The sequence below is a fragment of the Argentina silus genome (assembly GCF_951799395.1).
Source record: "Argentina silus genome assembly, chromosome: Y".
In the NCBI taxonomy this organism is placed as follows: domain Eukaryota; kingdom Metazoa; phylum Chordata; class Actinopteri; order Argentiniformes; family Argentinidae; genus Argentina; species Argentina silus.
In genome coordinates, this window is record NC_139654.1 from 14,541,055 (window position 1) to 14,558,920 (window position 17,866).

General features: G+C 42.2%; 1 protein-coding gene across 1 annotated transcript in view; it reads right to left on the reverse strand.

Moving 5' to 3' along the window:
* Positions 1-17,866, reverse strand: part of LOC310823872 (bone morphogenetic protein receptor type-1A-like) — a 74,600-nt gene that overhangs the window by 21,350 nt on the left and 35,384 nt on the right. The window contains exon 3 of the mRNA XM_083696755.1: positions 14,217-14,541. Within this exon, the coding sequence (XP_083552881.1) occupies positions 14,217-14,283 (67 nt within the window). The 5' untranslated portion in view covers positions 14,284-14,541. The remainder of the gene's footprint in view (positions 1-14,216; positions 14,542-17,866) is intronic.

The window sequence follows — 17,866 nt, forward strand, 5'->3', positions numbered from 1 at the left end:
ACAGTTTGGAACATCAACACAAGAGAAAAAAACACTGGTGAGCCCAGCAATTGCAAATGGGCTGGTAGGCCAAGGCAGACAGTGGATGACCGAAGAATGCTCACCATAATTAAGAAAACCCCTAAGACAACTGTCCCACAGATCAGGAACACTCTCCAGGAGGTCAGCATGAATGTGTCAGACACTGCATTTCATTTCCTGATAAGATTTTAGGCAAAAAGACCTCAAAACAAACAACTGAAGATGGCTGCAGTACAGGCCTGGCAGAGCATCACCATAGAAGATGGTCTGGTGGGGTCGCAGATTTCAGGCAGTTATTGCATGCAAGGATTATGGAATAGACTCAATTTAAAATGAATTAAAAAGAATTTGCCATCAATCCACACACAATAACCCCAGAATGACAAAGCTAAAACAGGTTAAGAAATTTCAGAAAATTTATTAAAATTGAAATACCTCATGTACATAAGTATTCAGACCCTTTGCTATGACACTGTTAAAATTAGCTAAAATGCAAAAATGTCATCAACAAATCACTCATTAAGTTGAATTGAGTCCATCTTAATGCAAGGATAATAGTTAATGTAATTTTAGAATTCATCTTTTTGTTTTTATAGGGTCTCTGATTTGCATAGGAATCAATTACACACTGTGTGGATCAGGTTGTCATTACAAACTGAGCAAATGGAGAGGAACAGAACTGCTCATGAATGCGACCCTGAGGCCTGGGGAGACTTACAAAAATCGACAAAGTTGAATGGTGGAGAGGAAAAAGCACATGGGACATCATCATCTCAGTCACTCTACAAAATTGGTCTATAAACCAAGTGGCCAAAAAGAATCCCTTAATGGAAAATAATCTCTCAGATCCATAATTGTGTTTGCAACAATGAATTCAAGTGATGCAGCAAAGAAAGTGGCTGGAAATTTGATTATTTGGTTTCACGACAAAGCATTAAGTTTGGTGCAAATCCAGCACATGCGATGCAGTTTCCGCACCATCTCTCGTGTGAAGAATAGTGGTAGCAGCATCAAGTTATGGGTATGTTTGTCACTGGCAGGGACTGGGGAAGTTTGTCAGGATCAAGAGAAAATTATGAAATTTGCTGCGTTGGGAGTGACATCTTAATCCACACAGTGTGTAATTGATTCCTATGAAAATCAGAGACCCTATAAAAACAAAGACATTAACTCCAAAATGACATGAATTACTATCCTTGCATTAAGAATCAATGGTTAGCCGCCAAACCCCTGCACGATCACTCCGCTCTTCCACCTCGGCTGCCCACCTGGCACCGCCGCCTCTACGTGGATGCAGCAGCCGCGCCACTCGGTCACGGCTTTTCACTGTCCTGGCGCCCCGCTGGTGGAACGAGCTTCCCACTACCGTCAGGACTGCAGAATCACTACCGATCTTCCGCCGTAGATTGAAAACCCATCTCTTCAGGCTACATCTTAACAGTCCCTCCTAAAGACCTCTTCACCCCCACTACCCCCCCCTGTACTAACCCTACCCCATATCCTAGAGACCTCTTCACCCCCACTACCCCCCTGTACAAGTTCTCTCCTGTTAATAATAATAATAAAAAAATTAAGGCTTCTGGCATTACGACTGCCAATGGCCCCTGGTATGAGCATTGATTACTTTGTCTTATGATGTCTGTTGGATAGTTGATTCACTTACTTAATCAAATGTATTTGTTGTAATTTGCTTTGGATAAAGGCGTCTGGCTAAATGCCATAAATGTAAATGTAAGATGGACTCAATTCAACTTCGAGTGATTTGATGATGACATTTTTGCATTTTAGCTAATTTTAAGAGTGTAATAGCAAAGGGTCTGAATACTTCTGTACACGAGTTATTTTTGTATTTCAATTTTAATCAATAAACTAGGTACTTATTTATGCACTTATTTTTAATATGGTAATTTATGTCCATTATGGTATGTTTGTTATTTTTCCTGTTGTACATAAGATATTTTGCATTTTAATTGGTACAGTTCTTTAGATTTATTTTTAATTCCACCCCTCAGCTGCTCCCAGCCCACCTCTCTCGATATACCACCTTCTCTTGGTGTCCTTGTGCCATTTTCAGTTAGGTCCGGAAATATTTGGACAGTGACACAAGTTTCATGGATCTGAAATGAAACAATGGAGATGCAATTGAAAGTGCAGACTTTCAGCTTCAATTCAAGGGGTTGAACAGAAATATCAAATAAAACATTTAGGAATTGCAACCATTTTGATAGTCGCCTATTTTCAGGGGCTCAAATGTAAATTACATTTTAGACAAATTAACAATCATAAATAAAATGTTCATTTTTAATACTTTGTTGAGAATCAGGCAATGACTGCCTGAAGTCTGGAAACCATGGACATCACCAAATGCTGAGTTTCCTCCTTTGATCACAGGCCTTTACTTTGCAGCTGTCTTCAGTTTGTTTGTGGGTTTTTCTGCCTTTAGTTTTGTCTTCAGCAAGTGAAATGCATGCTTGATCGGGTTGAGATCAGGTGATTGACTCGGCTATTGCAGAATATTCCACTTCTTTGCCTTAAACTCCTGGGTTGCTTTTGCAGTATATTTTGGGTCATTGTCCATCTGTAATTGTGAAGCGCTGTCCAATCAACTTTGCTGAATTTGGCTGAATCTGAGCAGACAGTATATCCCTAAACACTTCAGAATTCATCCGGCTGCTTCTGTCCTCTGTCACATCATCAATAATGATGTGTGACCCAGTGCCATTGGAAGCCATGCATGGCATCACACTGCCACTGTGTTTTACAGAAGATGTGGTATGATTCCGATCATGAGCCGTTCCAAGCCTTCTCCAAACTTTTTTCTTCCCATCATTCTGGCACAGGTTGATCTGAGTTTCATCTGTCCAAAAAATGCTGTTCCAGAAGTGGGCTGGCTTTTTTAGATGTTTTTTGGCAAAGTCTAATCTGGCCTTTGTATTCTTGAGGCTTATGAATGGTTTGCACCTTGTGGTGAACCCTCTCTGCATTTACTCTCGTGAAGTCTTCTCTTTATGGTAAACATGGATAATGACATGCCTACCTCCTGGAGTGTTCTTCACTTGGCTGGATGTTGTGAAGGGGCTTTTCTTTATCATGTGAAGGATCCTGTGATCATCCACCACTGTTCAGTGGACGTCCAGGCCTTTTTGTGTTGCCGAGCTCACCAGTGCGTTCTTTTTCTTAGAATGTACCAAACTGTTGATTTGACCACTCCAAATATTGCCGCTCTCTCTGATGGGATTCTTTTTTGTTTTTGCAGCCTAAGGATGGCCTGTTTCACTTGCATTGAGAGCTCATTTGACCGCATGTTGTGAGTTCACAGCAAAAGCTTCCAAATGCAAATGCCACACTTGGAATCAACTCAGACCTTTTACCTGCTTAATTGATAAAGAAATAACGAAGGAATAGCCCACACATGTCCATGAAACAGCTTTTGAGTCAATTGTCCAATTACTTTTGGTCCCTTGAAAAAGAGGGGGCTACATATAAAAAGAGCTGTAATTCCTAAACCCTTCCTCCAATTTGGATGTGAATACCCTCAAATTAAAGCCGAGAGTCTGCACTTTAAGCCCATATTCATATACAGTGGGGGAAATAATTATTTGATCCCCTGCTGATTTTGTTAGTTTGCCTGATTACAAAGAAATGAGCGGTCTATAATTTTTATGGTACTTTTATTTTAACAAATAGAGACAGAATATCAACAAAGAAGTCCAGAAAAAACACATTATATAAAGTTCTAAATTGATTTGCATTTGATCGAAGGAAATAAGTATTTGATCCCCTACAAACCAGCAAGAATTCTGGCTCATACAGACCCGGTTATATGCCCATGAGGCACACAGATTAGTCCTGTCACTTTAGGAAAAGTACTCCTAATCTCTGCTTGTTATGGGTATAAAAAAGACACCTGTCAATAGAATCAATCTCTTCCATTCCAACCTCTCCACCACCATGGGCAAGACCAAAGAACATTCAAAGGACATCAGGGTAAGAGTTGTAGACCTGCACAAGGCTGGAATGGGCTACAAGACCATCAGCAAGAAGCTTGGTGAGAAGGAGACAACTGTTGGTGCAATTATTAGAAAATGGAAGAAATACAAAATAACCATCAATCGCCCTCGGCCTGGAGCTCCATGCAAGATCTCGCCACGTGGGGTAAGGGATCAGCCCAGAACTACACGGGAGGAGCTTGGTAATGATCTCAAGGCAGCTGGGACCACAGTCACCAAGAAAACCATTGGTAACACACTACACCGTAACGGATTGAAATCCTGCAGTGCCCGCAAGGTCCCCCTGCTCAAGAAGGCACATGTACAGGCCCATCTGAAGTTTGCCAATGAACACTTAAATGATTCAGAGAAGGCTTGGGAGAAGGTGATGTGGTCAGATCAGACCAAAATTGAACTCTTTGGCATAAATTCGACTCGTCGTGTTTGGAGGGAGAGAAATGCTGAATGCTACAATCCCAAGAACACCATCCCCACCGTCAAACACGGAGGTGGAAACATTATGCTTTGGGGTTGTTTCTCTGCTAAGGGTACAGGACGACTTCACTGCATTGAGGGGCCAATGGACGGGGCCATGTACCGTAAGATCTTGGACGAGAACCTCCTTCCCTCAGCCAGAGCATTGAGGATGGTTCGTGGATGGGTCTTCCAGCATGACAATGACCCAAAACATACGGCCAAGGCAACAAAGGAGTGGCTCAAGAAGAAGCACACTAAGGTCATGGAGTGGCCTAGCTAGTCTCCAGACCTTAATCCTATAGAAAATTTGTGGAGGGAGCTGAAGCTTCGAGTTGCCAAGCAAAAGCCTTGAAACCTTCAGGATTTGGAGAGGATCTGTAAAGAGGAGTGGACCAAAATCCCTCCTGAGATGTGTGCAAACCTGGTGACCAACTACAAGAAACGTCTGACTTCTGTGCTTGCCAACAAGGGTTTCTCCACCAAGTACTAAGTCATGTTTTGCTTGGGGATCAAATACTTATTTCGTTCGATCAAATGCTAATTAATTTATAACTTTATATAATATGTTTTTCTGGACTTTTTTTGTTGATATTCTGTGTCTATTTGTTAAAATAAAAGTACCATAACAATTATAGACCGCTCATTTCTTTGTAATCGGGCAAACTAACTAAATCAGCAGGGGATCAAATAATTATTTCCCCCACTGTATAAGCATGAACTTCTACTTTTGGTAAACAGCTAAAATAACAAAGTGTCAGTCCAAATATATATGGACCTAACTGTATTTTTAAATCGTGCTGTGATGTCTCATACAGAGCCTGCACAGATTTTAAGCTAAAAATTAATCCTTTTGCAAAGAGTATGATTATGTTGATTAATGATTGTCCGTCAGATACTAAGTCACCCACTAGTGCTTTTTGGGTTTTTTTGCCAGCCATTCCTGAACCTTAGACCAAAAGCCAGACAAGGGGGCAATACCAAAACAGATGTTCTATTGCCTCGGTTTCCTCCTACAAAATCTGCATAGTGCCGACTGTTCAATGCCCCATATAGTGAGCATTCTTTTGGTTGCAATAATTGTATATTTTAAGGTGAAAAAAGCATACTTATGAGTTAGTTGTTTTATATATTGATTCATGAACCTGATGCCATGGAATAGGAACGTCGAATATTTCTTCCCAGTATTCTATATGGCGCACCGGTCTGTGTTTTTTTTTTAACCTTAAATGAAACTGGTATACTGATCTACTTATATTAATCTTTTTCAGCCATTTGTGATTTTTTTTATGTGAGGCAGACAAACTAAATCCTTACCTCCTTGTCCAAGTTCCCTCTTCCACTTTTGTGGCACAGCTCAGTTGGTTGTAATTTTGGATTGAGCATACTGTCCCATATTATTTTAAAAGTTGTTTGAGACACATAATATTTCCTTCCTTCATAATATCATTGATGAAAATGATTCTGTGTTCTTTTTTCCCATTAACGTTTAAAAGTATAAAAGTATATTTGAATTCAACCAGATTGGCTGTAATATTTGATCTGACTGTTCTGAAGGATAACATTTAAATTGTAACCATCTTTGTATGGCTTGTTTTAAGAAGGGTGATACTTTGTACAGTATTTCACTTCCAACATACTGAAAATGAGATGTTGTAATCTGTATGAAAGCAAAAAGGCCATTTTTAAATCGAGGATGAGCTTCTCTTAGTAATCTGCTAGAGAACCTGTTTGGGTGTAAGTATAGTTTTTGAATGATTGAAGCTTTTAGGGAGAGGTTCATTGCTTTGATATTTAATAGTTTCAACCCCCCATATTCATTATATAGATCATCCGCATACATTGACACTTTTGTGTTCAAGCACACTGAATATCTCACCCCTTGATCATATTATTGGATCTGAGTTTTGTTGCTAGAATTTCAATGGCCATTACAAACAAATATGGTGACAACAGACAACCTTGTTTAACACCTCTAGACAGTTCAAAACTCTGAGAAGTATCCTTTATTCATTATTTTACACCTGGGGTTGCTATACATAACTTTAACCCATTTAATTCTCCAAAATTAAAGAAGTCAAGGCAAATTGTCTGACCATGATGGATAATGTCTGGTTAGACCTTCTTAATTCTGTGTGCTATACATTTTGCATCACAAAATTGTAGGGTAAGGGGCCTCCAGTTTTTCAAATAGACTGGGTCTTTTTCTGACCACCGGGTCCTGTTTCAGTAATGACAAGATCAGACCTTTTTGCTGTTTATCGGATAGATTGCAGTTTTTGGAGGAATAGTTCAAACTTGGCAGTAATGGTACTTTCAGTATCTGAAAAAAGGTTTGATATACTTCAAGTATATCCATCACCAGGGTTTTTTCTTGTCTGAAAATATTAAGTTCATCTTCAGTAATTTGACTTTCACAAAAAAAAATGTGTACTGATGATCATTTTACATTATCTTTAGGAAATTAGTCATTGCAATGCTCATCATTGAGGGGAGTTGGAGGAGACTGAAAAGAAAACATGCACTTTAAATACTGCGCTTTAAGAATATCATTCAGTGATGCATGGTTTGTTCGGTAATTTGTAATTCGTTTTTGTATATTCTTTTTGGTCTCATTTCTGTATTGAAGGTTGAAGAACAATCTTTAATTTTTCACAATTTTCCATCCAATTCGTTTTATTTTTGTAATATACTATATTTGGTCGTTCTTGAATAAGTTCCTCCAGTTCTTTTTGCTTGTTTTCTAAGTTGTTCTGTTTTCTATACTACAGTTGTCATCTGCATCCACTTGTCCTGTTAGTTTCTCTATTTCTGTTATTAGTTTAATCTCTTTTAACCAGAATTGTTTTTATTTCAATGATGAGTATTGAACTGAATGAAGGCACATTTGAAAGTGTCCCACACAATAAGAGGATCAGCTGTACCTATATTATAGTGAGCTATAAATGATTTTGTCTTTGTTAAGAATATACTGTAATTTAAAAGGTTTTGATCTCCACCCTCTCAGAGCTGGGCATCTCAGTCTTTGCACTCTCCTGGTTTGTATCCTACCTGGCCGATCACTCATACCAGGTGACGTGGAGAGGGTCGCTGTCCACATCACGCACCCTCACCACTGGTGTCCCCCAGGGCTCTGTCCTAGGACTGTTATTGTTCTCTCTGTAAACCAAACCTCTTGGCTCTGTAACTTCCTCACACGGTTTCTATTGCCACTGCTATGCTGATGACATTCAACTTCTTATCTCTCTCCCCCCCGGATGTCACCACCTCAAGCTCAATCTTGACAAGACGAAACTCCTCGTCCTTCCTGGGAAAGCCTGCCCTCTCCAAGATTTCCCCATCACGGTAGAGAACTCCACTGTGTCCCCCTCCCACACAGCAAAGAGTCTTGGGGTGATGCTGGCCAACCAACTGTCCTGTGCCGCTAACATCACAGCGATGGCCCGCTCCTCTAGATTCTTCCTCTATAACATTCGAAGGATACGCCCATTCCTCACAAGAGAAGCCGCGCAACTCCTGATCCAGGCACTTGTCATCTCTCGACTAGACTACTGCAACTCACTTCTGGCCAGGCTCCCTGCCTCCGCCATCAGACCTCTGCAGCCCGTCTGGTGTTCAATCTCCCCAAATTCTCCCATGTCACCTCCCTCCTCCGTACCATTAACTGGCTCCCAGTAGCAGCTCGCATCAGATTCAAGACCCTGGTGCTCGCCTACAGAGCAGTAAAGGGAACAGCTCTTCCCTATCTGCAATCGATGGTCAGTCCCCAAACCCTGGCCCGATCACTCTGTTCTTTATGGTAAATTTAAAGACAATAAGGGTTTGTAATCCCACACCTAGGGAAGAGATCAAAAGAAAACAGATGGTCCTAGAACATTTGGAGAATGCAGTCAAGAGGGGTGAGGTCAGATTGAGGGGTTTGATATAGGTGAAGAAAACAAAGGATCAAAACGGGAGAAAACAGGATTGAGTAATTGAAAGTTAGGGTAATTAAGTAATAAACAAAGTCATAAACTGTCAGAACAAAAGGCTTTTGAAAACAGCCTGGGCGTCAGCAAGGCCTGATCAGCCAGGTGGGCTGCGCACACCTTGATGACGAAATGTAGATCTTGAATATTATTGGTGTATATAGACAGGAAACAGAAATACGTTGAATAGAAGGCGTTAACCTGTGCGAAGTCTATAAAGACAGGTGACTGAGGAGATAACGGGGTCAGCTTTGCAAACCTGAATGGCTACATATTCTGCGTGAAAAGTCTTTCAATGAATCAACAGCTCTGGTTAACGGTATTTTATTTCAAAGTATTATAGCTTAAATTCTACGACATCTTCCACCTCTGCTGGCCGCTTGGCACCGCCATCTCTACGAGGACTTAGTGGTCACTCTGCTCAGTCATGGCTCTTCTCTGTCTTGGCGTCCCAGTGGTGAGCTTCCCACCACTGTCAGGATGGCAGTCACTACCCATCTTCCACCGTAGACGAAAGACCCAGGTGTACCCTAAAGACCTTTTCCTGCTCAGACCTCTCTACCCCCTAACACCCTACATTACCGAATTAAAAAAGAAAAAAAGCGTAAAATTGTATATAAATTCATCAATTTGCATAATTATGATCGAGCAGATGTAATTTCTTGTATTTTTTTAAATAAACTGCAATGTGTTTTAGTTGAACAACATATCACTGGTTCTGGTCTGTATTCCATCACAGTCTCCCACCCCCCCGCCCTCCCTACCAATAATAAAATACAACACTTTATTATTCCCTCCCCCCCAGGGAGGACAAGTCGTATGCATCGTTGTCTTGTGAAGATGGCGGAGGCAAACTGCTGTCCATCGTCTGTGCTGAGGAGGGTTCCTCCAGAAAGCTCAGACCCAGAGCGTTTAAAGTGTAGGAATACAAAAACTATATATGGTACTTTGCTCGCTGTGCAACGTCCAAATGGCATACCACAGCAGTACAACTGCTATACACTAGCACTTGAAAAGGAACCATCCAGGAGCCATGCTGGAACTTGACGCACAGCCAGGACAGTGCAGCACTGTAAGGCAACTAGTGATGCTAGCTGGCAGGCTATAAAGCTAGGCAGCTATTGCTAAGTTTTAATGACTACAAAATTGATTCAACGTTGAAAGTGCTCCATTCAATGACGGTGTATGTTTGCGTGACTAGTGAAGTTGTCCTATAAAACAAGCATTTCTGTAATCTAGCTATGTAACGCAGCTATGTTTGGAGGTCTCATACTCTGTATAGTAGAGCAAACAATATCCATGTGAGTAGTGCACAGTTTATCAAAATTCATCCTACACGCATCAAGTAATCTGTGATCTGCGTTCCGAAAGTGCAGCACCTCCAATTCATGTCATGATAAATGCTTTGTCATAACGCAAAAAACGCCGAATGGGTGTTCTATTCTTATAAGATAGACTTATAATCAATTGATTGTGTCATGATGAAATGTGTCATTATCAATAGGTACAATTTCAACATAAAATATGTAACCACTGAAAGACGGCATTACAACTACCCACACACTTCAATGCATTTGGAAAATGTATGTCAATATCATTGCATTCAAAAGCATGTTTTCTTTGTAAATTAATCGTTCAGACTAATCAACAGATTAATTGATAACAAAACAATTGTTAGTTGCAGCCCTACATCCTGTTATTAACAATATTTTTTTCCTTGCCAACCCTTCATATTGTAACAATAAGGCCCTACACTGTCCTTCTTCTCCCTCTTGCACTTTTTGTTCACTATACTTTTTCCTCAGTCTGGAGAATGACTGGCTTACTGGCATCAGCTAACAGCAAACTAATTAGGCTACTACTTTTTCGAACGCTTTATATTTACATACTACTTCAGCATATTCTAGAACCTCTGTATCAATATCCATATATTGGCTAAATAATATCTGAAACTGCCAACTGCTTTGGTTTTAGAGAGGTAATTGAATGCCAAGGACTTATGCTATTGGATTAAAAACAACCCAAATAGAATGCCATAGACAAAGAAACAGGACAGTCTATTGGTTATAAGTAGCAGGTCAGTGTTGTTTTCTGTGAAAGTCAAGTGAATCGACAGCTCAAGATGTTGATTTTGCTCAAACAACAAACATGTGATAAGTCACCATACAGGGCTCTGTGTGTTTGATCAGACCTCATATGTATGGCCAATAGCCAATGAGACCGGGGGGGGGGGGGGTGACGATCAGGAGATTTTTGTTCATATTACTGTGCTTTATTTTATATAGTTGTTGTTTTTGATAGTCAGCCAACAGTGGATGGGTGGATTTATAGGTTTTATTGATTGTATAATGTTCTCTGATCTGGTTCTAAAAGAAAGGAAGGCATTTGGACACTTCAGATTTCAGAACACCTGGAGAGGTTTCAAGGGAACCACTCACAAAAAGCCTTATAACTTCTGTTTTGTTAGCAGTAGCAACACAATTATTTTTATTTTATGTTATTGAGGCACTGTGAAATGTTTTCAGCTCTTGTGACTTATAGTAGACGTGTCAATGTTCTATGGAAGACGGCTATTTTATTTGCACTGTGTCTCCTTGTAATGTGTAGTTTGTTATTCTGAACCATGATCGGAGCATATCCACACAAACCTCAAGGTGTTACTTATCAAATGGCATCCTGCTTTTGCATCTGATCATCATATTTCTAATGTTATAAGCAGTTTAGTTTGGGTATGGTTTTTAGGCAAATGGAAATTAGTCAAATAGGGCCTAAAGCTTAAGACATTACCCAGTGAGATAGCAGGGTCGGCCTCAGAAGCTGTGAACCAGGCGCTTTGAAGTCGGCCCCCTATCAGCCAAGGGGAAAAGAACACAGAGATTGTAGGACTCCAGAGTTCCAACCAAGCACTTGGACTAACACTCTCTTGAGGGTGGGAATAGACTCCCGGTCTCTGTCATGAGCAGGCACGCACACACAAAGCTGAAAAGGAGGCAGATAGGCTAGACCTCTTGCCATTGATACTACACACAGGAGATTTAATCTGAATAATATAGAAATTGTTCTGCTAACAAAGTACACTTAAGTGGTGGCATGGCTCTGGGCCCAGTTTAAGATGGGTTGTCCCTCGGCAATGTCAGATTGGCATGGAGTGGTGTTGGGAGGCAGTGTGGAAACGTATAAGACACCGCAGACTGGAACTGGATCAAACAGACCTGGCCCCAGGGCTAAGGGTAGTAGAGCTCTCCTCCTCGAGCTGTGCTCAGTCTCACTGCACAACCCCGAGGCTTTAGTCATGTTTGAGTGATGGGGTAAGAGATTCAGGAGGTTATTGTGAGCTTGGTTGAGATTGTGAAAGTCTCTTTGATAGTCCTGAGTAAGCACATTCAAATCTTACAAATTCCTATTGCAGTCACTGGGGGCTCAATGGGCTTCTAAAGGCCTTTCTCTACACTCGTCTACAGAAAAACGGAATGTTGAGAATACAAGATTTTCGCCATTAAGCCCCACAGAGCCTCAAGGCCTTTTTGTTTCCATTTGGCCAGTGTTGCTAGTGAAGACACCGAGTACCTCTCCTTTCACCCAGCCCACCCAGATTAGGAGGGCTGTGATTGGCTGGGGGCCATGATTGATGAGGAGTAAGCAGCTGTCAGTGGGGCTGGAAATGGCTGCTGCCCTCTGCCTCTACATGTGTGCTTAATTCAGTCATGGTGGAGTCTGAGGTCTGGCAGAGCACCCCCAGTAATGAGCCTCTCCAACTCCAGTCAGCCACATGCTGCAACTCTTAAAGGGCCAGCACATTCCGCACTAACAAGCCACTCCATCTATAGGCAATGGAATGCAGGGGCTCTTAAAAAGGCCAGCAGCACAGGCCATTGCAGCTCAGTTTTATGACTAGTTGTGCTACCCACAGTGGACCACTATGGAGGTGAGTCATACCTGCATACAAACAGAGGAAATGAAAGCAGTCTTAAAACTTCACACATTTAAAACAGCAGCAAATAAAAAGCTAGACCTATAAAACATGCACCTTTTACCCTGGGTGAGACAAAAGTGGAATTTTAATTGGTTACAAGAGCATTCATAAGCTAACACAGCAGGCCCAGGCACAGCAGAAAACAATGAAAGTTTGGAGTGTTTTCTGGCCTGTAGCGACTCTTGACAGTGCTATAGAGGAAATGGTTAATGTGCAAAAAGGAACAATCAGTCCAACGGCTTCCTGTAGTGAGGGGTGGGGGCGTGGGGGGTTCCTCGGCAGGGGTCATGGCCATCAATGACTGAGCCGCTGAGGGGGTTTGAGTGGAAACCCTGGCTCTGAATACAGCTGTGATAAGGCAGAAATACTATTTCACTCACAGTACAGACACGGGAGAATCACACCAAAATATGGAATGCTCTCTGATAACTATGGGTCATAACTTCAGAACCCAGCCTCAGGGCTTTAGTTTAAATCAATCATTGTCCTTAACACTTCGACCAGCCTGGTTTGTGTGTGTATGCTCAAAGGCTCTGCTTGCAGTGTCTGGCATTTGCCTTCACATCTCATTGGGTGGTTAAAGCTAACCTTTTACAAGCCTGAGAGCTGCGTCTTTATGGCCTGGGTTGGCTTTATGGGCATTGGGTGAGTCACTCTCCAGGCCCAGGCAGATGAGAGTGACAGTAGGCGTAGGCAGCAGAGGGAGGCCCTTTTACTTGGTCCCATGTAGCACATAAAGATTGTTCCATATCCCCCACAACATCAAACATGGCTCTATAAACATAAACATGTTTGGTATCTAATTAACAGGGGGAATTATCCAGTGTGACAGTACTCTAGGCCTGTGTATAACGTCACAGAACAGAATATAGTGTAGCAGCAAGCACGCAGAAATGCAGGGCTGTGTAAGTCTTGCAACTTTATCATGGGACATGACATTGAACATGGTCTAATCTCACTTAGATCCCACTGCAGCATCCATTTCGTGCAGTGGCAAGGACATGTTACTCTTGTAATAGGTAGGCCTATCCTTTGTCCATGCATTTCAAAAGGCACCCGAGTTACAAAGTAATTCCCTCTAATCACGGCCATTACAATGGCTTAAGATAACAACCTCGTCATATGTCAGGTCGGTCACATGGGGGGGGGGTTAAACAAGGGCAAATATCTCATAACATAAATTGACAGATGAGTGCTTTAACAGTTCTATTGACCATCAGGTTTATCATTCTCTTCTGTCTTGATGTCCCCTTTTGTAGAGAGATGAAGAGATGAAAATGAATGGTATGGTAGGCATCCTAGTTAAGTTGTGAGTTTAAATTCACTGATAATCATACTAACTTACTTAACAATAAGCAAACTTCAAAAATAATTGCCTTAAAATTGAGATTTGTTGTAAATCCTGAAAAAACAACCACCACCAAACAAGCAGGATTGCCAAGTCAGTAATCCTCACAAACAAATAAAGAGCCTAACTGGTAACACTTACACTTTAGATTAAGTGGTTTGTGTTATCACAGACATGGAATAAGGAGTTCCACTAGTGTAAGGCAAACCATTAAACTCTGATTATGCAATCACAAACAATTATTCATGTGTACAACTGCATGTAAATAACATTTGAGTTACTACTCAGGTATTGGGGAAACTTAATGTGAAGTGTGACCCCTGAACTTTGCTCCAAAACTGCAAATAAAGTGTCCCAACTACCAGAGAGAGGCAGCGAGGGATGGGTAAAAGATGGCACTGATACAAAAAATAGGCTGAAACAGACAAGCCAGTGAGTCTTACCTTCAGCTCTGAGCGCCAGTAGGATGCAGGCTCCGACAGTGGCCATGTAGAAAGGCAGGCCTGTCATCCTGTGCCTTCCACAGACTTGACTGGTGTCGTTGGGAGAGGCCTGCTGGTCACTGTTGTGGTGGCCTCTGAGGGTGGGCCTAGTCCTGTCTCTTCCTGTTTCAGCAGCCCTGGAAAGGTGAACCCAATGGGAGACTGGGACCAGGTTGACATGTACGGGGCAGGGAGAGAAGGCTGGGTCTAATCACACTTGATGGGTGTGATGGCACAAATAAAAATCACAGATCTTCCTTCTCACAGGGTACCTCGGTCCACAACCCTGGAAATAAGAGAACAGAAAAAGGATGATGAGAACTGAAGCAGCAGAAAATAATTCAGCGAGTTAACCCTCTAGACCCCATAGCGGCCGTTGACGCCCGTTCTATATTTTAGAGCGCCCGCAGACGGCCTTGATTTTCTAACTCTATTAAATGTATCAAGAACTGAAAATGAACTAACTATCTAACAACAATAGTACACGCAAGGTTGTCACTGTACAATCGGAACCAGAAAATGTTCACGTTGTCATTAAACATTTTGTAGTTTTTCCTCACTGTCGTCACAAATGTCTGCGCCGAAGCATCCTCGTCTGTCCAGCTTGGAGGACGCAGCCCGACTGTGCTATGAGAGTGAGACTAATTCTGTCTCTTTCAACATGGAAAGTGATGATGACCTTGTGAGTGAAAGTTTGTGAATAGATAGCCTAAGCCTCAGTTGTGATATGTTTGATCTCTTATGGAAAGACCCCTCAGGGTTGCCATTTAGCGGGACCTGTCTCTTCATCATACCTGAAGAGGGAGCGCGGTTTTCGGGGTGGAAGAGATCACCAAGCTCCGTCGTGGGGCTCGCATATGAATGCTATAAGCTCTCAAGTTGCAGCGATTTCTCACCATATAAGTTTTGCGAAGGAAGTTACCTCAACTTGTCTTTGTGACTGTGATTTGAAATGTTTTGGGACGGACTACTTTCAACTTCGCTATCAATAGCAAGACCTGTCTCGTCATCATAGCCGAAAAGGGTTTTGGGGGGCGGAGAGCACCGCAGTCAGGCTCGCATATGAGAGCCATAATCTCGAGTTGGAGTGATTCTCTCCATATAGTTTGACTGAGAAGTTCACTCAAATTAAATGTAAAATATGTTTTGCTTAGAAGGCTCACTTTTAATTACTATTCAGGAAAAACTACTTTGCTGAAACAGTGAGCGTTCAACTTTTGTGCTGAGATGGTGCAGGTGTCATTCAACGACTCACCCCCTCTGCGTCTCTTACCATAACCATACTGTCATGATAAAATATAGGTAGATAGCTAGATAACTGTGGCTCTACTCTGATGCCTTCAATCTGTAAACATTCATAACATTTGAATAAAGACAAAGACTGTTTATTGGCCATGCAATCAATTCTCATCAATTGTTGGAATGTGGTAATCTTTGCACACACACACCCCCCCCCAGCCCCAGACACACGCACTGCACCTCCGAGACAACAGACCAAGGGAGAACAGAGCTCTGGGCTCTGGGCACAGGGTCAGCCATATTCCGGCGCCCCTGGAGCAGTTGCTCAAGGGCACAACGGCAGTGGTAGGCACCTGGATATGATGCCAGTAACCCTTCCGATTGCTGGCCGGCCTCTCTAACCTCCAGGCTGCCGCCCCCTAATAAGAAATAAGAAGTGCCATTGAATTAAAGCAGAGAGAGTCAATATAAATATAATATACAAATACATATACATCATTCTGCCATGGACTTGGTGTCATATTAAAGAGAAGATTGTGGTCTTTAAAACTGAACAAACTTGAATGGTCCATTTTCCTTTGTTTTATCGCTATACTGATGTTTAGAATGTGTGATAAAATAGCATTAACTGGGAATTCTCAGTAATCTACAGCAGCATTCTAGAATTTTATTGGGGGCTAGAGGGTTAAAACAAAAATGCTTGCATGTGTCACTACAGAGAGTGGGAGACCATTGCATAGTGATGTTGTGATGGGCACTGGGCATGACAGCAAAACCCCATTGTCTTTGTGAGTCTTCAGCTGTATGTTATCAGTTTTGCTGAGCAATTAAGCACAACTTGGGAGCAAACATTCCGGACTGTGGAGGATAAAGAGGACAATGGAGATGGGGCATCACTGCTTCTCTCGAATAGCACTGAGAACAAGCAACACAACCATAAGGATAACACACTCTAAAAAAACTAATTCCCCAGTGGAACCTTTGTTTGTTTCCAGTGCCCCCAGTCACATAAGACAAATCGCAAGGGAGAAACAGAGCCCATCTTATTCAATGTGTTTGTGCCCGTACAAAATTTCACTGACAATAAAATGTTCCCACTGATCACATCAGCTGCTGCCACAAACACAGCAGATGAAAAACTTTGACAGGATGTGGTAGAATTTGGTAGAAGACTCTTTTAAAAAGGTGCATTTTCAAACTTTTTACTGGCAATAGTCCTCTACCATTTCAAAATATGATTCCACCATGACCATATGGGCTGTGGCATCAAATGAATGATCCAGGGTGTGTGTGCAGGGACCAGCGTAAATGAGAGGGCTTTAGGACTGTGACCCCCCCCCACTGTCTTCTAACCTGAAACTTTAGTAGTCAAAGGAGGATAATGTGAACCGGGCAAGGAGGAGCTCTCTCTCTCGCTTTAATAGCTAACGAAAATGCGGGGTGAGACAAACACCCGTGGATGAGAAACCCCAAAGAAGGCAAAACTGCACTCCAGAAGAACCATTCTTTTTTTTTGTTCTCCTTCTAATATTTTGTGTGTGCTGTCCATCTTTGCCCTCTTGTTTTTTTGTGGGCCTGACCCTGCGACCCCTGTCAGGCTGGCGCTACTCTTGAATGGCTAAACATGCCCAAATTAGTTGTTGAAGGATGTTCCGCAATTACCGGTGTTGGCCCCGTCCAGCGTTAATAACGAGATGTGTCTGTTCCCTTGTAGGCCTATGTGTCTCGCTGCAATTAGTGGGCCCATCCCGAGGGGTGGGGGGCAAATTAGTGGCGGAGCAGGCCGGTGTCCGTCACTTTTGATTTGCCCGAGGGGGACAAAGAGCCCCGACCTGTGCCCCACTTTTCACACATCCCTGACTGGGTAATGAGGGAATAAAGAGGGCCTCCTCAAGGCTGGGGGACAAGACAGCCAACCAGGCACCTTTAAAGAGGGAGAGCAGCAGGAGCGAGAGAGCGAATTTCGAGTGAACTGTTGCTCTCTATTTTTTACTGAGTAAGAGTTTTGCATTACTTCCATGGATACTGCATATTTGTGCATACCAAAGTTAGTAAGTGAACAGTAATTGTTTATTATAAGCACTCTCCCTTCCATTACAATAACATTGTGTTGTGGAGATGATATACAAGTGTCAGGCTCTATCAGGTAGAGGCAAGATGGGTCATGCAAAGAAAGAGCTTTTGTGAGCCCCCAAGCCGGGGAGCCGTCTCCATCACCCCTGACACACACGCACAGACCTTTTTAAACAAGAGACGATCAGGGCACACACAACTTCAGCCAATGATTGACATGGAGACATACTATTGCAGCTGCCACATTCAACTACACAAAAACAGCAGATAAAGTGTAGTTGCAGGCTTTTCACTGAGAC